The sequence below is a fragment of the Ricinus communis genome, chromosome 5, assembly GCF_019578655.1.
Source record: "Ricinus communis isolate WT05 ecotype wild-type chromosome 5, ASM1957865v1, whole genome shotgun sequence".
In the NCBI taxonomy this organism is placed as follows: Eukaryota; Viridiplantae; Streptophyta; class Magnoliopsida; order Malpighiales; family Euphorbiaceae; genus Ricinus; species Ricinus communis.
In genome coordinates this window covers 21,036,417-21,060,600 of record NC_063260.1, presented here as the reverse complement: position 1 = coordinate 21,060,600, position 24,184 = coordinate 21,036,417, and the positions used below count along the sequence as shown (strand labels likewise).

Here is a 24,184-nt window from a genome sequence, read left to right as displayed (position 1 = left end):
TAATATAATATCTAATGACATACTATATAAAAAGTATTTAAAAAATTCTAAAAATCTGAATTTAATTCGAAATAAAAATGATAAATTATTAATTTTTTATTAAAAAGTTAAAATTTAACTTAGCTAATTCTTAGATACTAATTTATAGGTGAAATTGACCTTTTTATTATGTACAATTAGACCATCGTAGCCTTACTTATTAGGCGCAAAAGTGAGCAGGCGTGTATTAGAATTAAAATGAAATATAGGACAAATGGCCAATTACAGTTATGAATTTGTGCCTACTATTTAAATAAGTTAAATTTTAATTTTTCTAATAAATAAGTTCATAATTTGATATTTTTTTATGTCAATTGAATTTAAATTTTAAATTTTATTACACACTTTTATACAGCGGGTTACTAAATATTATATTAGTAAAATAATAAAATAAAAATATTTTTAATTTTTATAATTTAATTAAAATTTAAAAATTTAATGTTATCTTATTTTTAAAAAATATTTGAATTGAGTATTTATTTATTGGGCATAAATTAAAAGAATTATTTATTATAAAATTTCAAATTAAATGTATTTAACTGTTTTGAATATAAATTTAGAAGTTTATTTGTTAAGAAATTTAAATTGGGTAAATATAACTTGGGTGACAAATTGATCCTTTATGGGAAAGAAAATAGCTAAGAAGTGGCTCCCAAACTGTCCCTGTCCCTGCTCTCATCAGATCCCACCATTCCCCACCGTTCGATTAATATATACCTTCCGTCCACACGGACACTTATCCGTTAAAAACTTTCCTTTGAACCAAAGGGATTCGGGAAAAAGAAAATCTAAATTATTAGTTACTCATAATATATAAACACAAAGCACTTTCTTCCCTTCTGAATCAACAATGGCGACGAAACCAGCGTCGTGGTTTCTAAGCCAGGGTTACACAGTTTTTAATTGTAACCATAACAATCATTATCATCATAATCATAATAAACAAACAAATGTACGATTCTTTTTGCCTCCTCATCGATTGCTTCCAACTTCTTGCAAAATGCGACAACGTAATTTGAGGTAATTGCTAATTGAACCTTACTCTCTTTCTAATTTAGGTTTGATTTGAGTTTTTTTTGTCTTTCTGAATTTGATGTAGTAGCTCGCAGAATAAGAGACAGCAAGTGAAAAAAGCTTCACCTGAAATTCCTCCTACTGGTGGTGATTTTGAATCGAGCAGTGGTGATGATATAGATGATTCGGAGGTTGCACTTAGTAGTTTAGATGTGAAGAGTGTTCACTATACGAGCGCGAAAGATGAAAAAAGTAATACTAATGCGGAACATGCCCAACTTGGTGATGCTAAAGATTTGGATAATCTTACTCAAGAAATGAAATCTTTGGTATTGTTCTTGATTCTTGAATTAAAATGTATGTGTTTAGGTCTGAGCTTCTTTTTCTGTATGTAAATATAAAATATAAATTCTTACCAAGTTTTAGGAACATTCTATAATGGCATTAAGTATGTTTGGGTTAAGAGTTTTTGTTGTCTTATGTTTTTTGGTTTGGAATTTATACCAGGTTATGGTTCTATCCAAAGGATATCTATCGTCTTTGGATGTCAACTTAAGCATCTTAATGAAGTGTTCTTTTTTTTTTTTCTTTTTTCCAGGGAATATATGGAGGAGAGGAGCTTTCAAGTATCCCTGATGAAATAAAATCTTCGGTATTCCTTTTTAGCAAGCCAGATAAATGGGTTTAGTCTATGTACCAAATGTTCAACTGCCCTGCTCTGATGCGCTTGTGACATATCAATATATTTGCATAATTCAAGTGGGAACTTGAGCTTCAATATAATATATATAGCTAAAATTAGTTCCCAAATTTAGAGTTTTGGTAATCTGAGTTTGATTATACTTGAGTGTGAAAATAATAACCTTCATTGAACATTCTTGTAAAGAATTTATGTATTTATTTTCTTTTACGTCACCCAGGGATTAAAAATAGATGGTGGAGAGCAACTTTCAAGAGTTCAACTTGAGGATTTGATAGGCATGATAAGAAATGCAGAGAAAAGTAGGATCCCTTTCTGTTCTAATTATTCCTATCATTGATCTGGTTTTCTGAATCATTAAAGTAATCTGCACAGAGGGCATGATTTAATTACTAGATATTTATATTATCAGCACTTCCAAATTATCTAAAAATAGATCCATATATGTCTATTTATTATTGTCCAATATATGCTAGATATCCTGCTTCTCAATCAAGCTCGGGTTAATGCACTTGAGGATCTTCAAAGAATTCTAGCTGAGAAGGAAATATTGCAAGGGGAAATTAATATTTTGGAAATGAGATTGGCAGAAACTGATGCGAGGATGAAGGTTGCTGCCCAAGAAAAGATACATGTGGACCTCATGGAAGACCAGTTAGAGAAATTAAGAAATGAATTGGCTTACAGGAGTGAGAACCAGAGCAGACTTTTGAATGAGGATGTCCCTCTGCTTCAGGACACTACTCTTCATTCCCTCAGTGAGGAGCTTAATTCATTGCGGGAAGAGAATACTTCACTGAAAAATGATATAGAAGCGCTTAAGTTGGAGCTTAGTAATGTTAAGGATACAGATGAGCGTGTTATGGCACGAGAGAATGAACGTATGCTATTGGAGTCTTCTCTCAAAGACTTGGAGTCTAAACTGTTAGCTTCTCAGGAAGATGTTTCAAAGCTATCAATCCTGAAAGTTGAATGCAAAGACTTGTGGGAAAAGGTGGAGACTTTACAAGCATTACTAGACAAGGCAACGAAACAAGCAGATCAGGCTATTCTAGTGTTACAACAAAACCAGGAGCTCCGGAAGAAAGTTGATAAATTGGAAGAGTCCTTGGAAGAAGCAAATGCCTATAAGCTATCGTCAGAAAAATTGCAGCAATATAATGAATTCATGCAGCAAAAGATGAAGTTATTGGAGGAACGTCTTCAAAGGTCTGATGAAGAAATAAATTCTTATGTTAGCTTATATCAAGAATCTGTGCAAGAATTTCAAGATATGCTTAATATTGTAAAAGAAGAAAGCAAGAAAAAGGCACTAGATGAACCTGTAAATGATATGCCGTGGGAATTTTGGAGCCATTTATTGCTTATGATTGATGGCTGGCTGCTTGAAAAGAAAATATCAGCAGATGATGCAAAGATGTTACGAGATATGGTTCAGAAAAGAGATAGGCGTATTCATGACACATATTTTGAGTGCAGACAAAAAAATGAGAATGAAGCTATATCTATGTTTCTCAAGCTGACATCATCACCAAGCAGGTAATAACCTGTTAATATCTTGATTGCCTAAAGACCATGATCTTTAAGCTAGTAAATTTCTGTCAACTGTTACTTTACTTATTTTTTGTGCCTTTTCTTGGTCTGCAGTCCAGGATTGCATGTCATTCATATTGCAGCAGAGATGGCACCAGTTGCTAAGGTGAGCTTTGGTCAAATGTGGTCTCTGCTGTTTTGCCATAAGATCCTGTTACATATTGTTTTCCTTAAATGTCTTTAGTTTCTCATTATTCTTGTAATTATTGGGTAGATTGCCATTATCATTTGATGTTATCTATGAATGCATCCCCTTCACAGTCACAAACTTTAATTGGAGTAGTTGTGTTGAAATGTTGCGTAAAGAAGGCTAGTTTATCTTTAGCTGTGAAAAGTTGCATGTATTCCTATTAATAATTATTTTGTCTACCTTCTTCTTCTTCTTCCTGTTTGTTATGACAAGAAATAGTTGATTGATTGAACTAGAGTTGATTTGTTTATTTCCATCAGAGTTAAGCTCCATTGGCATGATGTTTACAGGGATTATCTCAAACCTGTATGGTTAGTAGGGGTTTCTTGACAAGTTACTGGTAGGGCGATAAAACAGAGATAATTCTTTTTCTTTTGCCTCATCTTCTTTATACACATACACAAATGAACCGTAGGGCATCATGGTGACCTGAGCTTCTTTGGATTTGCAAATAGATGTCATTTAGTATCTCTTCAACCAATGCAACAGAAGCTTGATCCCAAATTGGTCCTTTGGGCATTTTTGATATCACATGATACCACTTTTGGTAGTTGTGCTGTGAATTTCTTTTTTCCAGTGATTCATTTTTTTCTCCACTAAGGAGCAGGCTTTAGCACTATTCTAAATAACTGATTATCCTCATGACATAGTTTTCCTTCTTATCTTTCTGTTTTCACTTGCTCTTATTGTTTTCTTAATTATAATCTTATTTTTATCATTTTTATTTTATTTTGTTCACATACTTGCAAGGTTGGTGGTTTGGGAGATGTTGTGGCTGGTCTTGGCAAAGCACTGCAAAAGAGAGGACACCTTGTGGAAATCATTCTGCCTAAATATGATTGCATGCAATATAATGGTATTGGTAACTTAAGGGTGAGCTAAAATATTGACTTGATCAGCGATTGAACAACCATATCTTTTTCTGAATATTCTCAATAATCTGATTGCATATGCAGGCCCTGGATGTGACTGTGGAATCATATTTTGATGGCAAATTATACAAAAACAAAATATGGGTTGGCACTATTGAAGGTTTGCGTCTCTTATCATTTTTTTTTTTTTTTTTTTTGCATTTTTAGTTTGAGCAATGCATCTAATTGTGGGTTTTGATTCTGCAGGTCTTCCTGTTTATTTTATTGAGCCTCATCATCCTGACAAGTTCTTTTGGAGAGGGCAATTTTATGGAGAGCATGATGATTTCAAACGCTTTTCATTTTTCAGCCGTGCTGCACTTGAGTTGCTTCATCAATCTGGCAAAAAACCAGACATAATACACTCCCATGACTGGCAGACGGCTTTTGTTGTATGAATAATTAACTCTATCACTATCTTGATTTTCCTTCCCATACCTGATCAATACCTTATCACTATAAAAATGCTATTTATTACTATTTCAGGCACCTCTATATTGGGATCTATATGCCCCCAAAGGATTAAATTCAGCTAGAATATGTTTTACATGCCACAACTTTGAGTACCAAGGGACTGCCCCTGCATCAGAATTGGCATCTTGTGGCCTTGATGTCCATCATCTAAATAGACCAGATAGAATGCAGGATAATTTGGCACATGATAGAATCAATCCTGTCAAGGTATTGCAATTATAAGTTCAATTAGAAGTGGCACCATTCTTTAATGGAATTATCCACTATGTTTGCCCACACTGGTCCTATTTCTCCAGGGTGCGGTGGTGTTCTCAAACATTGTGACAACAGTATCGCCCACCTATGCACAAGAGGTGCGGACTGCTGAGGTATTGACTTTCCCTTGTAGCTAGTTCTTTAGTTCAAACATTGCCACTCACAGGAAATGTTTTGCATGAATAACATGAGTACGTGAAGTTTCCAGAGATCATTAATAAATTAATTTTCCTTTTGAAATCATGTAGTAGCTTCCATATCAATAACCAAAGCTTTTCATTTATGCTAAATTTTTTGCAAGAAATTGCTGAATGTTGTGTCCAGCTGTTATGTGCAATTTATCTAAATAGTCATTACTTTGATGGCTTATAAAGCAGCATAGTTACATATTCTGATTTTTGAAATTAAAAATTATGTTTTAGTGCCTGCAAAAGCATATAAATTCATAGAAAGTGATGAGTTGCAGCTATGTTAGCTTTTCCGTTTCAGTATATTTAAGAATTGCAGAGAACTGCAAGGCTCTTCTCTGGTATCCCCCTGCTCTTCCTCATCTGTTATGTTTAATATGGTGGTGTCCTAAGCTTTTAAGTATGGAATTTTCTATGCGCTGCAACTCCAAGAACAAACATCCATTGCATATTAATGAAACTCTTGCATTCTTTTTAACAAGTGGATAATTCAATTTTATTTTGGCCCTTACCTTTGTATTCAGTTGAAATTCTTTGTTTTCTTATGCTGCCTCTAGGAGAGGGAAAACCATTAGGAAAAATATAGAAGATACTTTTGGATGACTAATTGATGTACTCTAAGATGCTGATCCTCATTTGTTCTGTTCACATAACTCCTTTGATAGTATTCTGCGAAAAAATTCAACATTAGAATCACAGTCAGCTTCCAAATAACTTATCCTAGAGAGCAATCTGGAAAGTAGCTGTTATATAACTTCCTATGCTATTCTTCTCCTCCAGTGGATCCACATTGATGACAGAGTGTATAGTTCGCAAGATATTCTTTAGGCTCATTGCCGATATACAGTTGGCTTCTTGTCATCTCAACACGTGCACTTCTATCCCTGGAACTGGAAAATGGGGGAAAGAAATGAAGAGTACTTAAATCTATTATTGATGGCAGCTCATGATTCAAATAGGCATTAAATCCTTGATAGAAATAGTGTAGCTTTCAGTTAAAAGCTTCTTTCGGATTTATGCTTCAGCCTTTGTGATAATGATTAATGATAAGGTAAAAAATAATATATTTTGTCCGCAAAGTTGTTAAAGCAAATGACTTGTCGTTTCACAGGATATTATTTTTTGAGATTTCGATCCGCTTTTATTGATTTTCAATATTTTCAGTGATTGTTCTATGTAAAGTTCCATTTTCTTTACAGGGAGGAAGGGGTCTCCATTCAACTCTTAATTTTCACGCGAAGAAGTTCATTGGCATTCTTAATGGAATCGATACTGATTCGTGGAATCCTGCGACTGATACTTGTCTCAAAGTTCAGTACAGTGCTAATGATCTTCAGGCGAAGGCAGAAAACAAATTAGCTACGAGAAGGCTTCTTGGGCTGTCCACTGCAGATGCTAGGCAGCCATTGGTAATCCTACTTAGGAACATCAACAAAATTTACCTTTTCTTTTTCATTTTATCTTCTGGAACTTCTTGACTTTGGTGCGCTTGTATTCGGTTGTCTGCGTGTATAATTTAGCAAGAATGCTATTTACTATTCAGGATTTCGGGAGCCAGTTCTTGAGAAATTATATTTACTTTTAATGTTGTCTCAAATGTATCAAACCGTTCCCAGTTCCCAGTTCCCTTGTGCCAGATGGGATTGAATTTTCCTAAGAAATTATAAAGGGGTGAGTGGTAGTATTGATAGTACAATTCTAAGCTAATTATGGGTGGACCAATACCATGTGAATGCTTTACTTTCCTAAAGTTATTCGAGTCTGCATTATTTTGTGATACAACAACTTCCATTTTTACAGTTAGAATCGTTTATATTTTATTGAATAGGTAGGCTGCATAACCAGATTGGTGCCACAGAAAGGTGTACATCTTATTAGACATGCAATATACCGAACAGTGGAGTTGGGAGGTCAGTTTATACTTCTTGGCTCAAGTCCAGTTGCACACATTCAGGTAATCCTCTGTTTTCTCTTTGGCTACAGAAACGCATCTAATCGTCTTCATTTTTTACATACTGTCTGATCTAAGATCTTACTTCTGCATTAATAATTTTGAGAACGGATATATATTCATAACACATAGCATACTTGCATAGCTCCATTTGGAGAAGGGAGACTCTTAGTTGCTCCTGCCAAAAGCAATCAAAAATTAATTTCGAGTGCTGTCAGTTCGAAAAATAGAAAAACTACTTTGAGTGCTTTGGGGGCGCGAAACACCAAAAGCATCTCAAAATCCTTTGTTTGCCCGTATCTAGAGTATCTAAGAGCTTTTGAAAAGAAGAATATGGTTTCAACCACTGTCTTGTGCTATGTAGACATACCTAGAGGAAAAACACATCCATACATATAGTTGAACTTCTAATTCTACATACAAATTTGAGAAATATTATATCTTTTCAGTCTTGAGCACAGTTTCATCCACTTTAGCATTCGATTATTCTTTTTCACTCATTTCTCTAGTCTATCCTGGCTCTAACTTAACTTGTTCACTTTTTGACTGATGGCATTAATCAACTAATAATTTCTTTTGCAGAGGGAATTTGAGGGTATAGCAAACCATTTTCAGAATCATGAGCATGTTCGGCTGATATTGAAGTATGACGATTCTCTTGCCCATTCCATTTATGCAGCGTCTGACATGTTTATCATCCCATCTATTTTTGAGCCTTGTGGCCTGACACAGGTAAATCAAATCTTGCCTGTGCAATTCCTCAGGAGTGGCAAAACAAACTATAAATGAATGTTATCTAATGGAAATATTTGAAGTGGAAATCCTTTTGACATTTGTTATGATACATAAGCATATCTTAGATAAGCTATTCTATAAATATATAAACGATTATCTTTTGATTCTGTGCATTTTAGTGTCAATACAGCCACATATTGTAAAAAAACAGGCGATCTAACTTCTTTTCTATGCGTCTGATTTTCTGTAGATGATAGCTATGAGATATGGTTCCATACCAATTGCAAGAAAAACAGGTGGTCTAAATGACAGGTAGGGTGCTTGATTTTTTGCAGCATATCAGTGATTTGCCTGACAGTAGTTGATGTATCAGTATTCTAATATCGGCTTTCTTTTCCTCTGTAGCGTTTTTGATGTTGATGATGTTACAATTCCACTCCAGTTTCAAAATGGGTTTACATTCTTGAATCCTGATGAACAGGTAAATAACTAGGACAGCAGATTGATTATATCTTAACTATGCTTTTAGTCCCTTGGCATACCTGAGGTTTTGACCTAGTGAAATCTACCAATTACTTTGGCCTTCACAGGCTGCCATAATGAACCTTTTAATTCCTTTCCCTGCTTTCAAAACTTTGTCCAGTTCATATTATAAACATCAAATGCTCACCTCGGCTAGTAAATGCTCTATTAAAATTTGCAGGGTATAAGCGGTGCCTTAGAACGCGCATTTAACTACTATAGAAACAATCCCGAGGGCTGGCAGAAGCTTGTACAGAAGGATATGAATATAGATTTCAGTTGGGAATCTTCAGCAGCACAGTATGAGGAGCTCTACTCAAAGTCAGTGGCCAGAGCAAAGGCAGCAGTAAATCGGACTTAATTTGCCTGGTTTGTGGATTTAAATTTATAGACTTGTAGGAGAGACAATTCAGCCAGCGAAAGTACCCTTTACATACTACTTTTGTGGAAGGTTGTAGCTGGGTGGCGAAATTGACACGAGGGAGGTTATAGTGGGTAGACACGATTCTTTTGTCCATAAGAATACTGCTAATATATGACAATATACGTTAGAAAGTTCACAGTTAATGCATACGAAATTCTTTTTTCCCCCATTGGTATGTATTCATACTTTCCTGTTCAATTAATTAGTGTGGGATAATTACAAATATCCCCTTCTTTCATTACTCTACCTTATCTTTTGTTCATCAAAATTGTCCTATGTCAGTTTATTTAGTCAACTGATTATATTAGGACTAATCTCATTAAAAAGATAAGATAAGGAGTCAAATGGTTTACATATAAATTTTCACAAGTGTATAATTAAAATTAATTTATCCTTTTTAGTCATCGCGCATTTCACTAACGGTTTAATAACTAAAAAAAGTTTATGTTAGAGACGAAAGTGCATATTTTGAAAAAGAAGAGATGTGAGTGTACATTTTGAAAAAAACATGCAACGAATAAAGCAGATGTTGTTTTATCGGTAAATTAATATTTGGTGTCAAACATTCCAAAGTCTGTCTACCTTGAGTTTGCATCCTATAACCTCTGCTCGGTCTTGGAAGTTGCAGGCTGACTTTAATTTGATATTAGTGACACTACTACTAATTGTTGTTTTTCCTATAAATGGCTTATTTTTCTCGCGAATGGTGGTTGTCCAGTGCTAGAAGAAAGCTAAACTTCTCATAAGATAGTGGCGTATAAAAACCCCTTCTTTAGCACATAAAATTCACATCATACTTCCCATTTGATCAGAACGAATTTACATCACAATCCAACAATGGTACAGAAAAAAAAAGAAAAACAAAATCTCCCTCACTTTCCGGGGACAAAGTTTGTGGCATATGCCCAGGCATTGTTGTTGACGGGGTCGGCAAGATGGTCAGCCAAGTTCTCCAATGGTCCCTTTCCTGTAACAATGGCTTGAACAAAAAATCCAAACATAGAGAACATAGCCAGTCTGCCGTTCTTGATCTCCTTCACTTTCAACTCGGCGAATGCCTCTGGGTCATCAGCCAAACCCAATGGGTCAAAGCTCCCACCTGGGTAGATTGGGTCGGTCACCTCTCCTAGTGGCCCGCCGGCAACTCTGTAACCCTCAACAGCACCCATCAACACGACTTGGCAAGCCCAGATGGCCAAGATGCTTTGTGCGTGGATCAAGCTGGGGTTGCCCAAGTAGTCAAGACCGCCCTCGCTGAAGATCTGGGAGCCAGCCTTGAACCATACAGCCTCGCCGAATTTAACACCGTTGCGGGCCAATAGCTCAGGGAAGACGCATCCAAGGGCTCCAAGCATGGCCCATCTGCAGTGGATGACTTCGAGCTCACGGTTCTTGGCAAAGGTCTCTGGGTCAGCAGAGAGCCCAGCAGTGTCCCAGCCGTAGTCACCGGGGAACTCACCGGTCAAGTAGGATGGGGGCTCACCAGAGAATGGACCCAAGTACTTAACACGGTCTGGGCCATACCATGGGCTTCCGGAGGAGACGCTCTTGGCGGCAGTTTTCCTCATTGAAACACGGCCATTGCCCATGAGCTCAGGGGCGGAAGGGGAGAGCTTCACCGCCTTTCCAGCGAATGAGGGGGAGGAGAGGGCCATTGTAGAGGTAGCCATTGTAAAAAGGAGGGGGAGTATTGTAGACTCGAACGAGTGAGTAGCAGTTGTGATTTAAGAGTGGTGGCAGATAGAAGTGGGTTCGGTGGGTATTTATAGCGAGTTATAGTTGGGGAATTGCTTATCTTTGTAGAATCGATATCCTTATCAAGAGAGTTATGAAGAGGGTCCTCTTATCTTGGGGTGTCTATATCTTTCATTTCATTGGAGGTTCAAGATTGTCGATACCATTCCTACTTGGCACACTTTAGACCACCAACTTGTCAGACTACATCAGGCTCGACATTTTACAGAAAACCTGTAGTTTTGTGTGGCTGCAAAATGCCTGCTTAAAATATCTGCTCAGAAAAATCTGACCTAGTGGCATACAACGTAAAAGCTGAGACCTATCATGTCGATTACGTTTCTTAGTTTCTTTTTTTAATTTTATGTCTTAAAGCTTTTTAGTGAACCAAATTCTTGAAAAGAACATTTAGCAAAGTATGACTTTGCTACCTGCAAGTGTGGCTGCTAAAATGACAGCAATTTCACGTCGAGCATTACTTTGATTGTCTCAATTTAGATTTTGTAGCTGTTTATGTTTCTTCTAGAAATTTCTTCTAATGAATCAACCAAAGAAGAAAAAAAAAAAACAAGAAACTTGTTATACTGATTACTCGCGGAATAAGTGTTACCTTTGTTAAGTGTATATTATTGACATTTTCAGCTGTATTTTCTCACCATTCTCAGAGCCATGGACGTGTAATTGATGTCCTAAAATGAAATTTAAACTGCAAAAGATGCGTCTTTTCTATTTCAAAGGAAATTAATAATATTAACAGGGTATCCATTGATAATATTTGAATTCCATATATCTTTTAATACAATTTATTTTGGACAAACTTAAAATTCTAAAAGAAGAGAGGGAGTGAAAAATTAACTTCTTTTTTACTTCTAAAGTAGTTTCACTTTTCAAATTTTACAAAGACAAGATATTCAACTCCGAAATTATCTGTTACTTATGCATAGCAGCATCTATGTCCAACAACCAGCTTTCTTTGAGCTAATGTGTCTAATTAAAAGGAAAGACGATGATGGCTTATAACTTAGACTAATGATGACTAAACCAACCATTATTAATTGAGATTTGAGCAATATCTCCATTCTAACAATGGCTTATCACAGTCGATCAGTAAAGCCTTCATCCAGGATACCCTTGTACAATAATTTCTCACCCATGCATGCGTTTGTGGTCCTGATTATTAAACAAATACGCAACTTTTCTTGGCAAGTAACTCACCAAAATGTAAATTTCAGAAGAAAAAGAAAAGAGCATCACTTTCTTGGCGTTGTTGCTATTATTCAAGATAATTTGTACATTTATGAAGATATCTAGCTAGCAATATATCCATATCCAGAGGCAGATGTGGCATATCTCTATTGGATGCAAGGGCAACTTATAACATTGGCCGACATTCTTGATATGTTATAGCACCAATGCCCTATACTAGGAAGTGATAATTATGGTCTGAAGAATGCCGAGTTAGATAGAAATCAAACCTGTAAACCAATTAGAACTCAATTAACACACTTCACAAGATCAGTCATTTTGCCAAGGCTGCTTTGTGGATTATGGCTTCTAATTCTATAACAGAAATTTCTATTTTCGTGGTCTCTATAAAACACCACTTCTACTTTCTCTTCTCAGCTTCTTAAGGGAAGACAGCACCTCATTCATGTTGGGCCGATCATCAGGATTTGGATTGGTGCAGAACAAGGCCAGCTTAAAGAGTTCAATCAATGTTTCTTCCTCCTTGGACACATTTTTAGCAATCACAGGGTCTAAAACTTGAAGCAAACCTCCGGTCCCATTGCACAGGGCTTTTTCAATGAGTTGACTCAGACTGATTGGCCGTCCTTCCTCTTCTGTAATTCCTGTTGGCCTTTGTTTCGTTAAGAACTCCATAACTAAGATTCCAAAGCTGAAGACATCAACTTTAGTTGTGACGTTCCTCATGTATGCAAATTCTGTTAAAACCACAGGCAAGTGTATTGAAGCAGAATCATCTAAAGGACAGCACAAATTAAAAATTAGACAAACTAATAGGAAAGCAATGAGGAACTGAAATTGGGTTACCTGGAGCCAAGTAGCCTATGGTGCCTTGAAAAGCTGATATTGAGGAAAGGATGGTTGCATCTTGGAGATGTACGCCTAGAATTCGAGCTGTTCCAAAGTCGCTAACATGGGCAACCCAGTTACTGTCCAATAGAATGTTAGAGGGTTTCAAGTCACAATGAACAATAGGGAAGTCATAACCAGAATGCATGTAATCCAGCCCACTCGCAATCGAGATACAGACATCTATTCTCTCAAATAATGTCCACCTCGATTGATCAACATGAGGGTCATGAATGATGTTGTCCAAGCTCCCATTCTGCATGTACTCCAGAACTAACGCCTTTAATTTAGCGCTCTCCCAGGAATAGCCAATTACCTTCACCAGATTCCTGTGCCTCAGCTGGCTCAATGTTTTGACTTCTCTATAGAAGCACTTGTCAGATTCTGCAGGGAACTGCTGTAAGTTCAGTTTCTTTACAACTACAACCTGTCCATCCTCTAGTTGACCCTTGTAAACAGTGCTTAAACTGCTAGAACCGATTATGTTATCTTCACTGAAGAGATTAGTTGCCTTTTCTAATTCCATCGGCTCAAACCTGGTGAGTTTCAATGCGGCAGTGAATTCTGGTTCTACATTCTCAATTTGTTCTGCTTTAGGCTTTTTGGCACGTTGGAGGAGCATTAATATCAGTACCACCAGAATGAGAAGTGTGGAAACCACTGCAAGAGATATCAAAATCCATATTGTCTTCTTTGATAAGGAATGTGAACTCTTCCTGCTGCATGACTTTAAAGATTTGCTTCCACAGAGACCAGGATTTCCAATGAAACTGGAAGCATTAATGTTTTTGAAAATGCCTGTCTCAGGAATTTGACCTTCAAGATGATTGAAAGTCAAATTAAGATGTTTCAAGGTGGAAAGATTGGCAAGGCTATCAGGTATTTTGTCCTTCAGCTGGTTCTGAGACAGGTCTAGGGTGGTTAAATGCTTTAATTCTGCAAACGATTCAGGGATTTGGCCATCTAAATCATTCCTGGAAAGGTTCAATATGGTAAGCACGCTCATCTGACTAAAAGCTTTAGCTGGAATTGAACCAGAGAGCTTATTCCCTGACAGATCAAGTGAGAACAAATTTCTGCAGCCTCCAATTGTTTCAGGAATTATACCTGAAAGATTGTTGTTTGAGAGATCAATGCCTTGTACTGCATCCAACTTGCCTAGCTCAACTGGAATATTTCCTCCCAACAAATTGTACGACAAGTTAAGAGATATCTGCATATTTTTCATGCTTGCTATCATCAATCCAGGAATTGATCCTTTGAGATGGTTGTGAGAGAGATCTAGAGAGTTTAGTCTAATAAGACGCTCCATACCTGTAGGAATGGATCCATTAAACATGTTGCTGTTCAGGTCCAAGTCTGAAAGCATTTCAAGTTTTGAGATAGCAGCTGGAATTTGACCTGTGAGCCTATTAACCCCGAGCATGAGAACAGTTAAATGTTTCAGCTCAAAAATATTTTCAGGTATTGCGCCTTCTAGAGCATTGCTATGCAAGGACAGTCCTTGGAGGAGAGAAAGCTTGAATAATGTCGGTGGAATGAGGCCTGAAAATCTGTTTCCAGCAAGTGATAATGTGATCAGTTGACTTAAGTTGCCAATCTCTGGTGGGATTGGCCCTACTAATGAATTAAAGCCAGCTTTCAACGTTTGTAGGTTGTAGAGTTTGCCAATGCCTGGTTTCAGCAATCCACTGAAATTATTCTCTGCCAAATTTAACACCTCAAGATTGGAACAATTATAAAGGTCATCAGGTATCTCCCCGGACATTTTATTCGGTCCAAGACTTAACCTTGTTAAATTGTGCAACTGCCCCAAACCCCATGGAAGTTTCCCGGTGATTCTATTAAAAGCTAAATCTAGGTAGAGAAGCCCGGTACAGTTGGTAATGCTAGAAGGGATGGATCCCTCAAGCAAGTTTCTGCTCAGGCTAAGGTTTCTTAAATTGTAAAGCATTCCTATGTTTGATGGAATTTTTCCTGTAAGGAAATTGATGCTCAGAGACAAGTACGTCAAATTTGACAGGTTTGTTATCGATCTAGGGATCTGCCCAGTGAATTTGTTTGAATGCAGTGTCAATACCTGCAATGACTTCAAGGATCCTAGCTCACGGGGTACCATACCAGTCAACTGATTCTCTGAGAGACCTAAATTGGTTAATGATGTCAACTGGAACAAGGAAAGAGGAATGGTGGAATTTAGTCGATTTTTGTACAACCGCAATGTTTCTAAGCGGATCAAGTTTCCAAGCTCAGAAGGAATGGCTCCAGTGAACTGATTTCTGTATAGTTCAAGATTGACAAGATTCTTGCAGCTACCTAGTTCAGAAGGGATTTCCCCGACAAGGGAATTTCCATACAACTCAAGAACCTCCAAGTTGGATAAGTTCCCTATCTCTCTAGGTATTACTCCAGACAAGTGGTTTTCACTAATATGTAAACCTTGCAAGGTTTGCAACTCTCCAATGGAAACAGGTATTGAACCTTCTAAGTTATTAAAATTTGCCACGAAAACTTGCAAGTTGACTAAGTTCCTAATGTCTCTGGGTAATCTGCCAGTCAGATTATTAGAATCAACGCCAAAAGATTGCAAAAAGGTGCAATTACAAATATTTTCAGGAATGCTTCCATTCAAGAAATTAGCTCCTAAATCTACATACTGCAGATTTTGAAGGTTTCCTAGTTCTGATGGAATTGGACCTGAAAGAGAATTTTCATAAAGAGAAATACTAATTAGCTGGGAACAAAGTCCCAGCTGGGGTGGAATGTGCCCAGTAAATGAATTTGAAGTTAAATCAAGAACCTGGAGGGCGGAGAGATTTGCAAGAAAAGGAGATATCTGGCCTTGAAGCTGCTTCTGAGCCAAAGATATCGAAATGACACGATTCGAAGAAGGGTCACAGACAACGCCAGACCAATTGCAGTGATGATTTGCTTCAGTCCAATTAGCAAGTGCTCCTAAAGGGTCGACTACAGCATTCTTGAAGGCCTTCAAGGCCTCAACTTCAGATTTTAAGCTTGTTTCTGCAGATACAATCATAATCAGAAGAGAAAAGATTACGAGCATATGTAAAGTAGCGTTTCCTGCAGTATGAAATGCCATCACTATAGAAAACTGATAGAAACTAATATGAAAAGTTTCGAGTTTAAAGAAGCTCTTATAAACAGAAAGAGTCGACCCGCTAATCAATCATAGACCCCACAAATCTTCACCGTTATTAATCAAAGAAAGAAAAACGTCAAATGAATCCAAGCAAGAAAAAGAAAGAATGGGACTAGGAAAAGACTTTTCTTATTGGTTATACAGTCATATGTATGGGATACTCTGAACCATCAGTAAGTACCAAAATTTTACTCTGTGAGCTCGTGATATCACGACAGAATCCAAGTGGCCGCTATTTTACAAATAAAAAATGTAAAAAGTAAAGAACTTTAAAAAGTAATTTTCAGTTAAAAGTTGACCATAAAGATCTACAAGGGCCATTAACTTTTGTGAACTCAAGACTTAATATATGGATATCTATTAGCAATAAACCATTGCTAAGTAGAGTAATTAAACTAAGGTCAAGTATAATCATGTGCCAACTACAGCCTGAAAATATGGTTCCATCATGTGCATATATAGTTGGAGTGCAATTATACATTTTACTTGTTTAAATTGCTAAATTTCCGATCGTAAAAGAGAATTAATTCATCAAAGTCAGTGAATGAAGTTGAAAATTGGGTGCTGTTCATTTCTTTAAAATCTTAAGAGGGTATGAAGACACTAATTTGGTTAGTACTACCTATTGTAAGTAAGCAAAGATGATCCCTTTGGTTCTTTTTTCTTACTGCTTCTATTGTACTGTACGTCTCAAACGCGGCATTGTCTAAAATTGTGGGGTTGGCATGAGACATTTAAGTGTGTTTGTGCCCATGTACTCATTATTTTTCTTTTCTTTTCATTTTCAACGGACAAGTTGCTTAAGGCGGCCAGAAATCTTGAGTTGGGCCTTTGAGTTCTGTTTGGCGCCGAATAAGGCAAAAGAAAAAAGGATCGTGTGAATGGATTGAAAGATAAAAGAGAGTTGGCCATTCTGCCTACTTGTTTTTCGGGGTCCATTCTCCAATGTCCTAATTTATTTATTTATATCTTTTATAGGATTTTGGATAGAATTGGGTCGGTATGAGTACGACTTCTAGAACATATTGGAAAAGAATTATAAACAAATTAAGGATTGGCCATCAAGCTTCTCAAATACTTGCATTTTGCTCATGCTTTGTTAGTAGTTCTTAAAATACATGCATGTCTCTTTCCTCCAAACTTCTGGATTTACACAAATTGCTTCATGATTTTCCTTTTCTTTTCTTTTTATCACATTCTTTAAAGTCTGATTATATTCCTGTCAATCTTCAAAACTGAATTTCTGAAAGAAAAAGAATTATAGACAAATTAATATGATTAAAAAAAAATTCAAAAAAAATTGACAGCTGTGGGATTTGAACCCACGCCCTTTCGGACCAGAGCCTAAATCTGGCGCCTTAGACCACTCGGCCAAACTGTCAGATATAGACGTAAAAAGTTTTATTTCTTTATATTGACTACTCAACCCAGCTCTCACAATACTCCCACGCTGAAATCTAGTCTAACTTCTTGAGTAATACATATTTATATTTCTAAAAAATTATATTAATTAGGTAGTTTAATATTTTAAATTTTAAATTTAATAGATAATTAATTTTAATATTTTTTAGTTTTAACTAAATATTTTAATATTAGATCTGAAAATAACTAAATATTTTCATAAAATATATATAGACGTATTAAATTTTAAAATAGTATAAAAATAAATTTGCATATCTATTAAGTTATATTAAAAATTTAAAAATTAAATTGATTAAATAATTAATATGTAAAGCACAAATATATATTTGGCCATATTTATTTATTAGAAAGATCGGCGATTTTTAGATTTAATATTTAAAGTAAAATAGATTTACTGAATTTCATTTAAAATAGTACATAAGTATTAAATCAATATTTTAATATTAGATCTGATATGTCTAACAAAAATATTTTATTTTACTAGTTCCGTTGCCATTAAATTTTTGTTTTGTCATAATATTTAAAATCTGGTTATGTCTGGGTCAATCTTCACTAATGCTAACACATTCTCAATGCCTACCGAAAGGCGAAAAAAATATATATTAAATATATTAAAATGATCAACCTGTCCTAATTGCAAAACTAAAAGTTATATACATAATCTAGAAAATGAAAAATGTGACAGCTGTGGGATTTGAACCCACGCCCTTTCGGACCAGAGCCTAAATCTGGCGCCTTAGACCACTCGGCCAAACTGTCGGACACGAAACTTTTTCGCCTAAGAAATAAAAAACAGTTTTGTTAATTGTATTGCGCAGCCCAACCTGCATGACACAAAATTTACATACTACACATGATTAACCAAACTCGTCTTTCTAAACAAAGAAAGCTCCTGATCTCAACATCCCAACTATTTTAAAGTGTTCATGCAATTTGACAATATGTCACCTCCACCACAATCTTGTATCATTGTAAGAAATAGAAACTAACAAGTGACTAATTCCACTATATTTTTATATAAATATATATTATGAATTTTTAAAATTTATAGCCAAAAAAGAAAGGCAATATGTTGTGTTGAGCATCACCTAACTCTCTTTCAAGAAATGATACTTTCATGAATGCATGCATTGGCAATAGCAGTCCTGTGCTCTATTAAGTCTATATATATTCAAGAAACCACTCTCACCTTCTTCATTCACATTCTTAACCCACAACTGATGAAATGTCGATATCAGTTTCAACTCTCTGTATGCTTCTCATGCTTTCTTGCTTCAACTTAGGTAACCCTTTCATTTTTCATGGCTTTCTTGATTGCACTTTTAATTATGCTCTTGTTACTTCTTTTGCTATTTCTTCTCCTATCTAAGTAAGATACGTTTCCTGTTTGCAAATTTACAGGAGCGTATTTGAAAGTGGCTGATGCACAAGTAAATTCTTGAACTACTTTTGTTATCAGTCTTGCATGAATATATTTGTGTTACTACATTGCTGTCATATAAATTTCTGACGTCGTTGCAGAGAACTTGGTGCATTGCGAACCCATCAACCAGCAACACTGAGCTAATAGCAAACCTAGACTATGCCTGCAGCCATGTGGGTTGCTCTCTGATACAACAGGGCAGCAGCTGCTTCTACCCAAATAATTACCTCCACCATGCTTCGTTTGCTATGAATTTGTACTACCAGCGTTCTGGCAGACACAGGTCGGATTGTAACTTTTCAAACTCTGGACTCATTTCCTTCAGTGATCCAAGTAAGTCTTTAAGATTGTACAGTACATGGTTGTAATGTATCAATAGTTCCTTTTTCCTTGAAAAGTATATAATCTTGTTGATTTTGTACCCTTTTGTGCAGGTTTTCGTAGTTGCAATTATGAGACCGGTATGCAAATAAAATCAACTGCCATATATTGAATTTAACTCTTGCAGTGTTTTCCACTTATAAAATTCATTTGATAAGCGTAAATCGCAGCTTCTAAAATACTATATTATGCAAGTCTATCTCGAACACTATTTCAATCATGCTGACCTCTACTACTGATTCTTTCGAATTAATTAATTCGCAGGTGGAGGTATAGTAGAAAGCCACAGATCAGAAAACCAAACATCGGTACATGCTTGACCCTATTGAATTAAAACATTTAAGCTTGCATAAGAATTTTTTGTAGACTTGCCCATACAGGGGATAGGAGCTTAATGGCTGTGCTTGAAGTGTGTGCAGGAAACTTGGTGTGTGGCGAAACCGGCAACAGAAAACAGTATGCTGCAGGAAAATATAAACTTTGCTTGCAATCACGTGGACTGTACTCCCATACAAGATGGCGGACCATGCTACAACCCAACAACACTAGTGAACCATGCCTCATTTGCCATGAACCTTTATTACCAGACCACACAGAGAACCAATACCAGCTGTGATTTCAAGGGTAGTGGTCTAATTGTTAACAGAAATCCAAGTAAGCCAAATCTTTAATTATTAACTTTTATGGATTAATTGATTCTCTTGATTAAGAATCTTAGTTTCTGTTTATGTGTATTTCTTTTTCTGCAGGTTATGGCAATTGCACTTTTTGAGTCCAAGAAAAATGCTCGCTTAGTACTAATAGTTGTTATTGAGAAAGGCTTGCTGTTAGGAGGTGCAATGTTGTTAGATACATGATAATAAATTGGGGAAGAAACTTTGTTCTCATTCTATTTACTCTACTACGAAACATTCGTGATTTGTTTGTGCATGTTTCATGATGAATATTTCTTAACTTTTCGTTTCTACTTTTCTACTTGTGTTCGGTTATTCTGAAACGAACGACCCGTCGTCCGCGTACACCTCACTAAATTCGAACACCTAAGACCTCGAAATTCTGCCACAATAAAAGAAAATTCAAATGAAATGATGAAAAGAATTTGGATAGAGAAGAGACCGAAAGGGGATGTCGTCGTATAAACTTAAACGACACTTAAAGACCAATCATCTTTAATAACGCATGGAGTTAAGAGTAAACCTGATTCCATTTATATTAGCACTCATCCAGGTGAATTGCCATTTAAAAGTTTTTATACTTTCTTAATCACCCTTCCCAGTTCAGCAAGTAGCACCCTGCAATAAGAATCAGATTTGCAGTCTTGAAATTCTCAGTAGTACGAAAAGTAGCACTAGGAAACAGAAATGACAATAGTAAAGTTTCCATGACTTTGACAATAATGATTTTCGCTTCTGGCTGCTTATAATCCTATTAATCTAACAAACTATAGCTATTAGCTACCCGACTTCAATATTATACGCAACTAACTCTAAGCTAACTCAACTCTGTACCCAACTAGCTGCACTCCAAACCGCATGGCGAGATGATCGTGTACATTTATTTAATTATGGAAATTATGCAAATGTGATAGGTGATAAGAAGGTGAAGTATGAAGTTAGAAGTTGCATATAATATGGATCCATGAGTAATTACTTCCTGAGAATTCAAGCATTTACTTTTTCTTGTTTTTTTGGCTTCTTCTGGTTGTAATGGCTAAATCATCTTTACCATTCGCCATCCTGTTTTTTCTGATTTTATCCTTCAACTCAGGTACCTTACTAGTACCCTTTTGTTTTTTCTCCCCCTCCATTTTTTGCTTTGGATTTTATTGTGAAAAGATGTTCACATTCTTTTATGCTCATTTAGACAAAGGAAAGAAAATGTCAAGTCATCAATATGTCATGCTAGTACAATGGAGGCAAAGAAAAATAGCCTGCCCACTAATGTGGATTGGTTTCTAGTAAATATTATCTATGAAAAAAGTGGGCTTAAAAATGGTATTAAAACAGTAACATTTTCTGCATTTTTTTTGGTAGAATTCCATAATCCTTGATCCTTCTTTGTTTTCTTTCCACGTCTTCAAACAATTTTTGCAGGTGAAGTCTCACTGGTAAAAGCACAGGTAACACAACTGTATATCCTGAGGGCAAGTAAATTAATTGAAGGAATGGTAAATTTTAGTTGCCACATTGTAAAAGTAAAAACATGGTATAAATGCAGAAATCTTGGTGTGTAGCAAAGCCAACAACAAGTGAAACTGATCTTCAGAATAACCTAGACTATGCCTGCAGCCATGCTGATTGCCACTCCTTACAGAAGGGAAACGTTTGCTACTGCCCAAATAACAGATTGCACCAGGCATCATATGCCATGAATCAATACTACCAATCCCAGGGCAGGACTAGTACTAACTGTAATTTCTCCAACAGTGGTCTTATTGCAGTGACAGATCCAAGTAGGTTCCTTTTATCAGAAATTTTCTGGATTGTTGAATTACTGATTCTTGCATTTCGTTTACAATATAATAAACTTCCTAAAGACGCTCTGGTTATGCGTTGCATTGCAGGCTATGGTAATTGCATCTTTGAGTATGGTATGTATAATAATTAATCTAGCTCTGTTGATTTGACAAAATGTTCCACTCCTTTGTAACCTATCAATGCGAATATATTCACAGGAGGGAACGAACCTTTAGCAACTCAAACGGTTTGTCAGAAACCCATTTTAATAGCAGAGCAAATGTGAGATTCATTTAGTTGGAGAATAGTTGATTAATGTTTATGCATGTTTCTGCAATGAAATGCAGGATGGTTGGTGCGTGGCTAAGCCTATGGCACCACCAGAATTGCTATTGGCAAACATAAATTACATTTGTGGGGAAATGGATTGTAACGTAATCCAACCAACCGGTGAATGTTATAGCCCAGATAATATCATTAGCCATGCCTCAGTTGCCATGAACATGTACTATGTGCTCCACAACAAATCAAATCTCAGTTGCAATTTCAACAACACTGGCATGGTTGTCAAGAATGATCCAAGTAAGCCCACTTATGCTGCCTATTTTAGTCTAACCTTCCCCTAGTTAGCAGATCGAGAGACTCAGAAGTCAGGACTTAAGAAATTCTTTTCATTTTTTAAGCCAACGAACCAATTACTTGTGTGCATTATTTTGTCACAGGTTATGGGACTTGCGAATACTATTAAGTGAACATGGAAGATGCGTTCTCTTTATAATAATATTGAAGTCCCAAGTAAATAAAATTCAGATTCGATACTCTTAGGCAATGATCAGTTCATAGCCAAATGGGACGTTATTTATTATTTAAAATTTTAACATGATTAATTATGGGCTAAATTGACGTGGAATTAGTGACACCGTCGCCTTTTAATTTCAAACAATCGACAGTAATAAAGCATTGTCCTTAAATGTTGTACTGTTTATCGTCATGAAGATTTGTACCCACTGCGATATTAGTGGTGATAACGTTGCTAAATATTCAGAAGAAGAAATGTGCTTTCTTTTTATTTTATTTTTTCTTTTTCCTTGGCGGATTCCACTTTTGATTTCTAGTATGACTTTAAGGTACAGGTGCCGAGAAACAATAGCACATTGGTGAGTCTAAAGTTTATTCCTAAAGTTTGGTTGGGTACAAATCATTAATATTTCCTGTGGGTAGGAAACCTTAGATCGTGGAAGACAGGCTCAATAATTTAATGCATACAAAGAAATGAATATTAAATTTAATGCAAGAAGCACAATTATTTATGAATCCAAGTGTTTTATATTAATCCAGAATTGACGAGAAGAAAAGCAAATCCTTCTATTTATTAACACAGTTCATGTGACTGTGCCACTGCTTCATCATGTCATGCTTACAGAGCCATCTCTTTCTCTCTTTTCACGGGAACCCCAGCCCCATCTACAGCCTCTTAAAACATTGCATTGTTGATTTTCCTGAAAAGTTTATTTTCTTACAGAACATGATAACGTCTTATGAGGACCTATAATGGACAACCAGCCTGATTAGATATGCACTTAAGCCCAGACACGTGCTGCATAATACACCAACATATTGCTCTCATTACTGTAATGATGCCAACATATACCCTTAATTACCCAACACAGTGTGTGACCTAACTATTGACCCACTTTTTCAAGTTCCATAATATTTACTTTCTTTTTCTTCAACTTCACCTTGACATGCCCACTTGCTACTTATAAAATTAACGTTCAGATTCTTGGACAGAAAATGGTTTTAGTTTGGCTGGCTAATTGTTTCATGATTGCTACTCAATATATATATGTCAAACCTGCATAAGCCCCCCATTCACTTGAGGTTAATGCTTTTTTGGTGGATTGAAAATTCTGCTACTCTTTTGGCATGCGCATCTATAAATGGCTGGAAAATAGTCTTTTCAAAACCCTAATGAAGACAGTTGAACATGGAGGGAGTACTATATATCCTAGCTATAATACACAAAAGAAAAAAAAAAGTCTATTTAGGTAGGATGCCATCAATAATTTTTAGACTACTCTGATTTAGCTTACTTGTTGATGTGATTGAACAATGAATCCAAAAACATGGTCTACTCTAGTTGTTTTTAAATAATTACTTTCTTGATCTTAATGTTAATGGATTATGAAGTGGTCCCTTAAATTTTATATGGCTTTTAGAGTTTTCCTTTTTTCTTAATTAGGTTACAAATGATAATGACAGTGTTGGGTATTAATTGGTGAAAGGAGTTGATTGTTGAAAAAGAACTATCCTCATTATCAAGACAAAGATTAGAAACACACAAAATGGTAGAGCACTAGAGCACCTCAAATAAGAACAAGAAGATATGGAAAGTCATGTATCTCTTTCCCTATATAGTTCCTGAGAAAAGAAAAACAACAACAAAGTTGCTTGCTCTTCTAGCTTTCCCGGTTAAATATTAATAACAGAGAAAGAGGTCTATGATTAGTTTATTGAA

The 24,184-nt window shown here is 36.0% G+C and overlaps 5 protein-coding genes and 2 non-coding genes across 11 annotated transcripts; 3 read left to right on the top strand and 4 right to left on the bottom strand.

Moving 5' to 3' along the window:
• The first annotated feature begins 782 nt into the window (after positions 1-782).
• LOC8264153 (probable starch synthase 4, chloroplastic/amyloplastic) lies at positions 783-9,234 on the top strand. 4 transcript variants are annotated; one of them, XM_048374302.1, is made up of 17 exons: positions 787-1,059; positions 1,142-1,382; positions 1,652-1,705; positions 1,974-2,055; positions 2,230-3,292; positions 3,401-3,452; positions 4,287-4,409; positions 4,493-4,568; positions 4,655-4,839; positions 4,934-5,128; positions 5,218-5,289; positions 6,564-6,773; positions 7,193-7,318; positions 7,898-8,047; positions 8,301-8,362; positions 8,456-8,531; positions 8,754-9,234. In XM_048374302.1, the coding sequence occupies exons 1-17, from the start codon at positions 890-892 to the stop codon at positions 8,931-8,933; spliced, it is 3,117 nt and encodes a 1,038-aa protein (XP_048230259.1). In that variant the 5' UTR covers positions 787-889; the 3' UTR covers positions 8,934-9,234. The 4 variants fall into 4 exon arrangements, 3 of the variants coding, with proteins under 3 accessions (XP_048230259.1, XP_025013205.2, XP_048230260.1); XM_025157437.2 differs by having other exon boundaries at positions 1,139-1,382; XM_048374303.1 differs by having other exon boundaries at positions 920-1,059; positions 1,149-1,382.
• Positions 9,235-9,767: 533 nt separating this feature from the next.
• LOC8264152 (chlorophyll a-b binding protein of LHCII type 1) lies at positions 9,768-10,752 on the bottom strand. The gene has a single exon (XM_002519678.4). It carries the CDS (start codon positions 10,664-10,666, stop codon positions 9,869-9,871), a length of 798 nt encoding a protein of 265 aa, XP_002519724.1. The 5' UTR covers positions 10,667-10,752; the 3' UTR covers positions 9,768-9,868.
• Positions 10,753-11,956: 1,204 nt separating this feature from the next.
• Positions 11,957-16,072, bottom strand: LOC8284055 (LRR receptor-like serine/threonine-protein kinase FLS2). Its single transcript, XM_025157443.2, has 2 exons — positions 12,783-16,072; positions 11,957-12,673 (listed from the first exon to the last, which is right to left on the bottom strand). Exons 1-2 carry the CDS (start codon positions 15,922-15,924, stop codon positions 12,321-12,323), a joined length of 3,495 nt encoding a protein of 1,164 aa, XP_025013211.2. The 5' UTR covers positions 15,925-16,072; the 3' UTR covers positions 11,957-12,320.
• Positions 16,073-17,285: 1,213 nt separating this feature from the next.
• TRNAL-UAG lies at positions 17,286-17,365 on the bottom strand. The gene has a single exon. It is a non-coding gene; the product is annotated as a tRNA-Leu (tRNA).
• Positions 17,366-18,085: 720 nt separating this feature from the next.
• Positions 18,086-18,165, bottom strand: TRNAL-UAG. The gene has a single exon. It is a non-coding gene; the product is annotated as a tRNA-Leu (tRNA).
• A 317-nt stretch (positions 18,166-18,482) lies between these two features.
• On the top strand, positions 18,483-20,177 carry LOC8264150 (glucan endo-1,3-beta-glucosidase 13). 2 transcript variants are annotated; one of them, XM_002519676.3, is made up of 7 exons: positions 18,483-18,689; positions 18,808-18,836; positions 18,928-19,162; positions 19,264-19,290; positions 19,475-19,518; positions 19,630-19,864; positions 19,960-20,177. In XM_002519676.3, exons 1-7 carry the CDS (start codon positions 18,632-18,634, stop codon positions 19,980-19,982), a joined length of 651 nt encoding a protein of 216 aa, XP_002519722.2. In that variant the 5' UTR covers positions 18,483-18,631; the 3' UTR covers positions 19,983-20,177. The 2 variants fall into 2 exon arrangements, with proteins under 2 accessions (XP_002519722.2, XP_015574972.2); XM_015719486.2 differs by having other exon boundaries at positions 18,564-18,689; positions 19,621-19,864.
• A 942-nt stretch (positions 20,178-21,119) lies between these two features.
• On the top strand, positions 21,120-22,640 carry LOC8264149 (glucan endo-1,3-beta-glucosidase 7). The gene is made up of 7 exons (XM_048373597.1): positions 21,120-21,204; positions 21,304-21,329; positions 21,428-21,662; positions 21,774-21,800; positions 21,885-21,913; positions 22,014-22,248; positions 22,389-22,640. Exons 1-7 carry the CDS (start codon positions 21,120-21,122, stop codon positions 22,412-22,414), a joined length of 663 nt encoding a protein of 220 aa, XP_048229554.1. The 3' UTR covers positions 22,415-22,640.
• Positions 22,641-24,184: the final 1,544 nt, after the last annotated feature.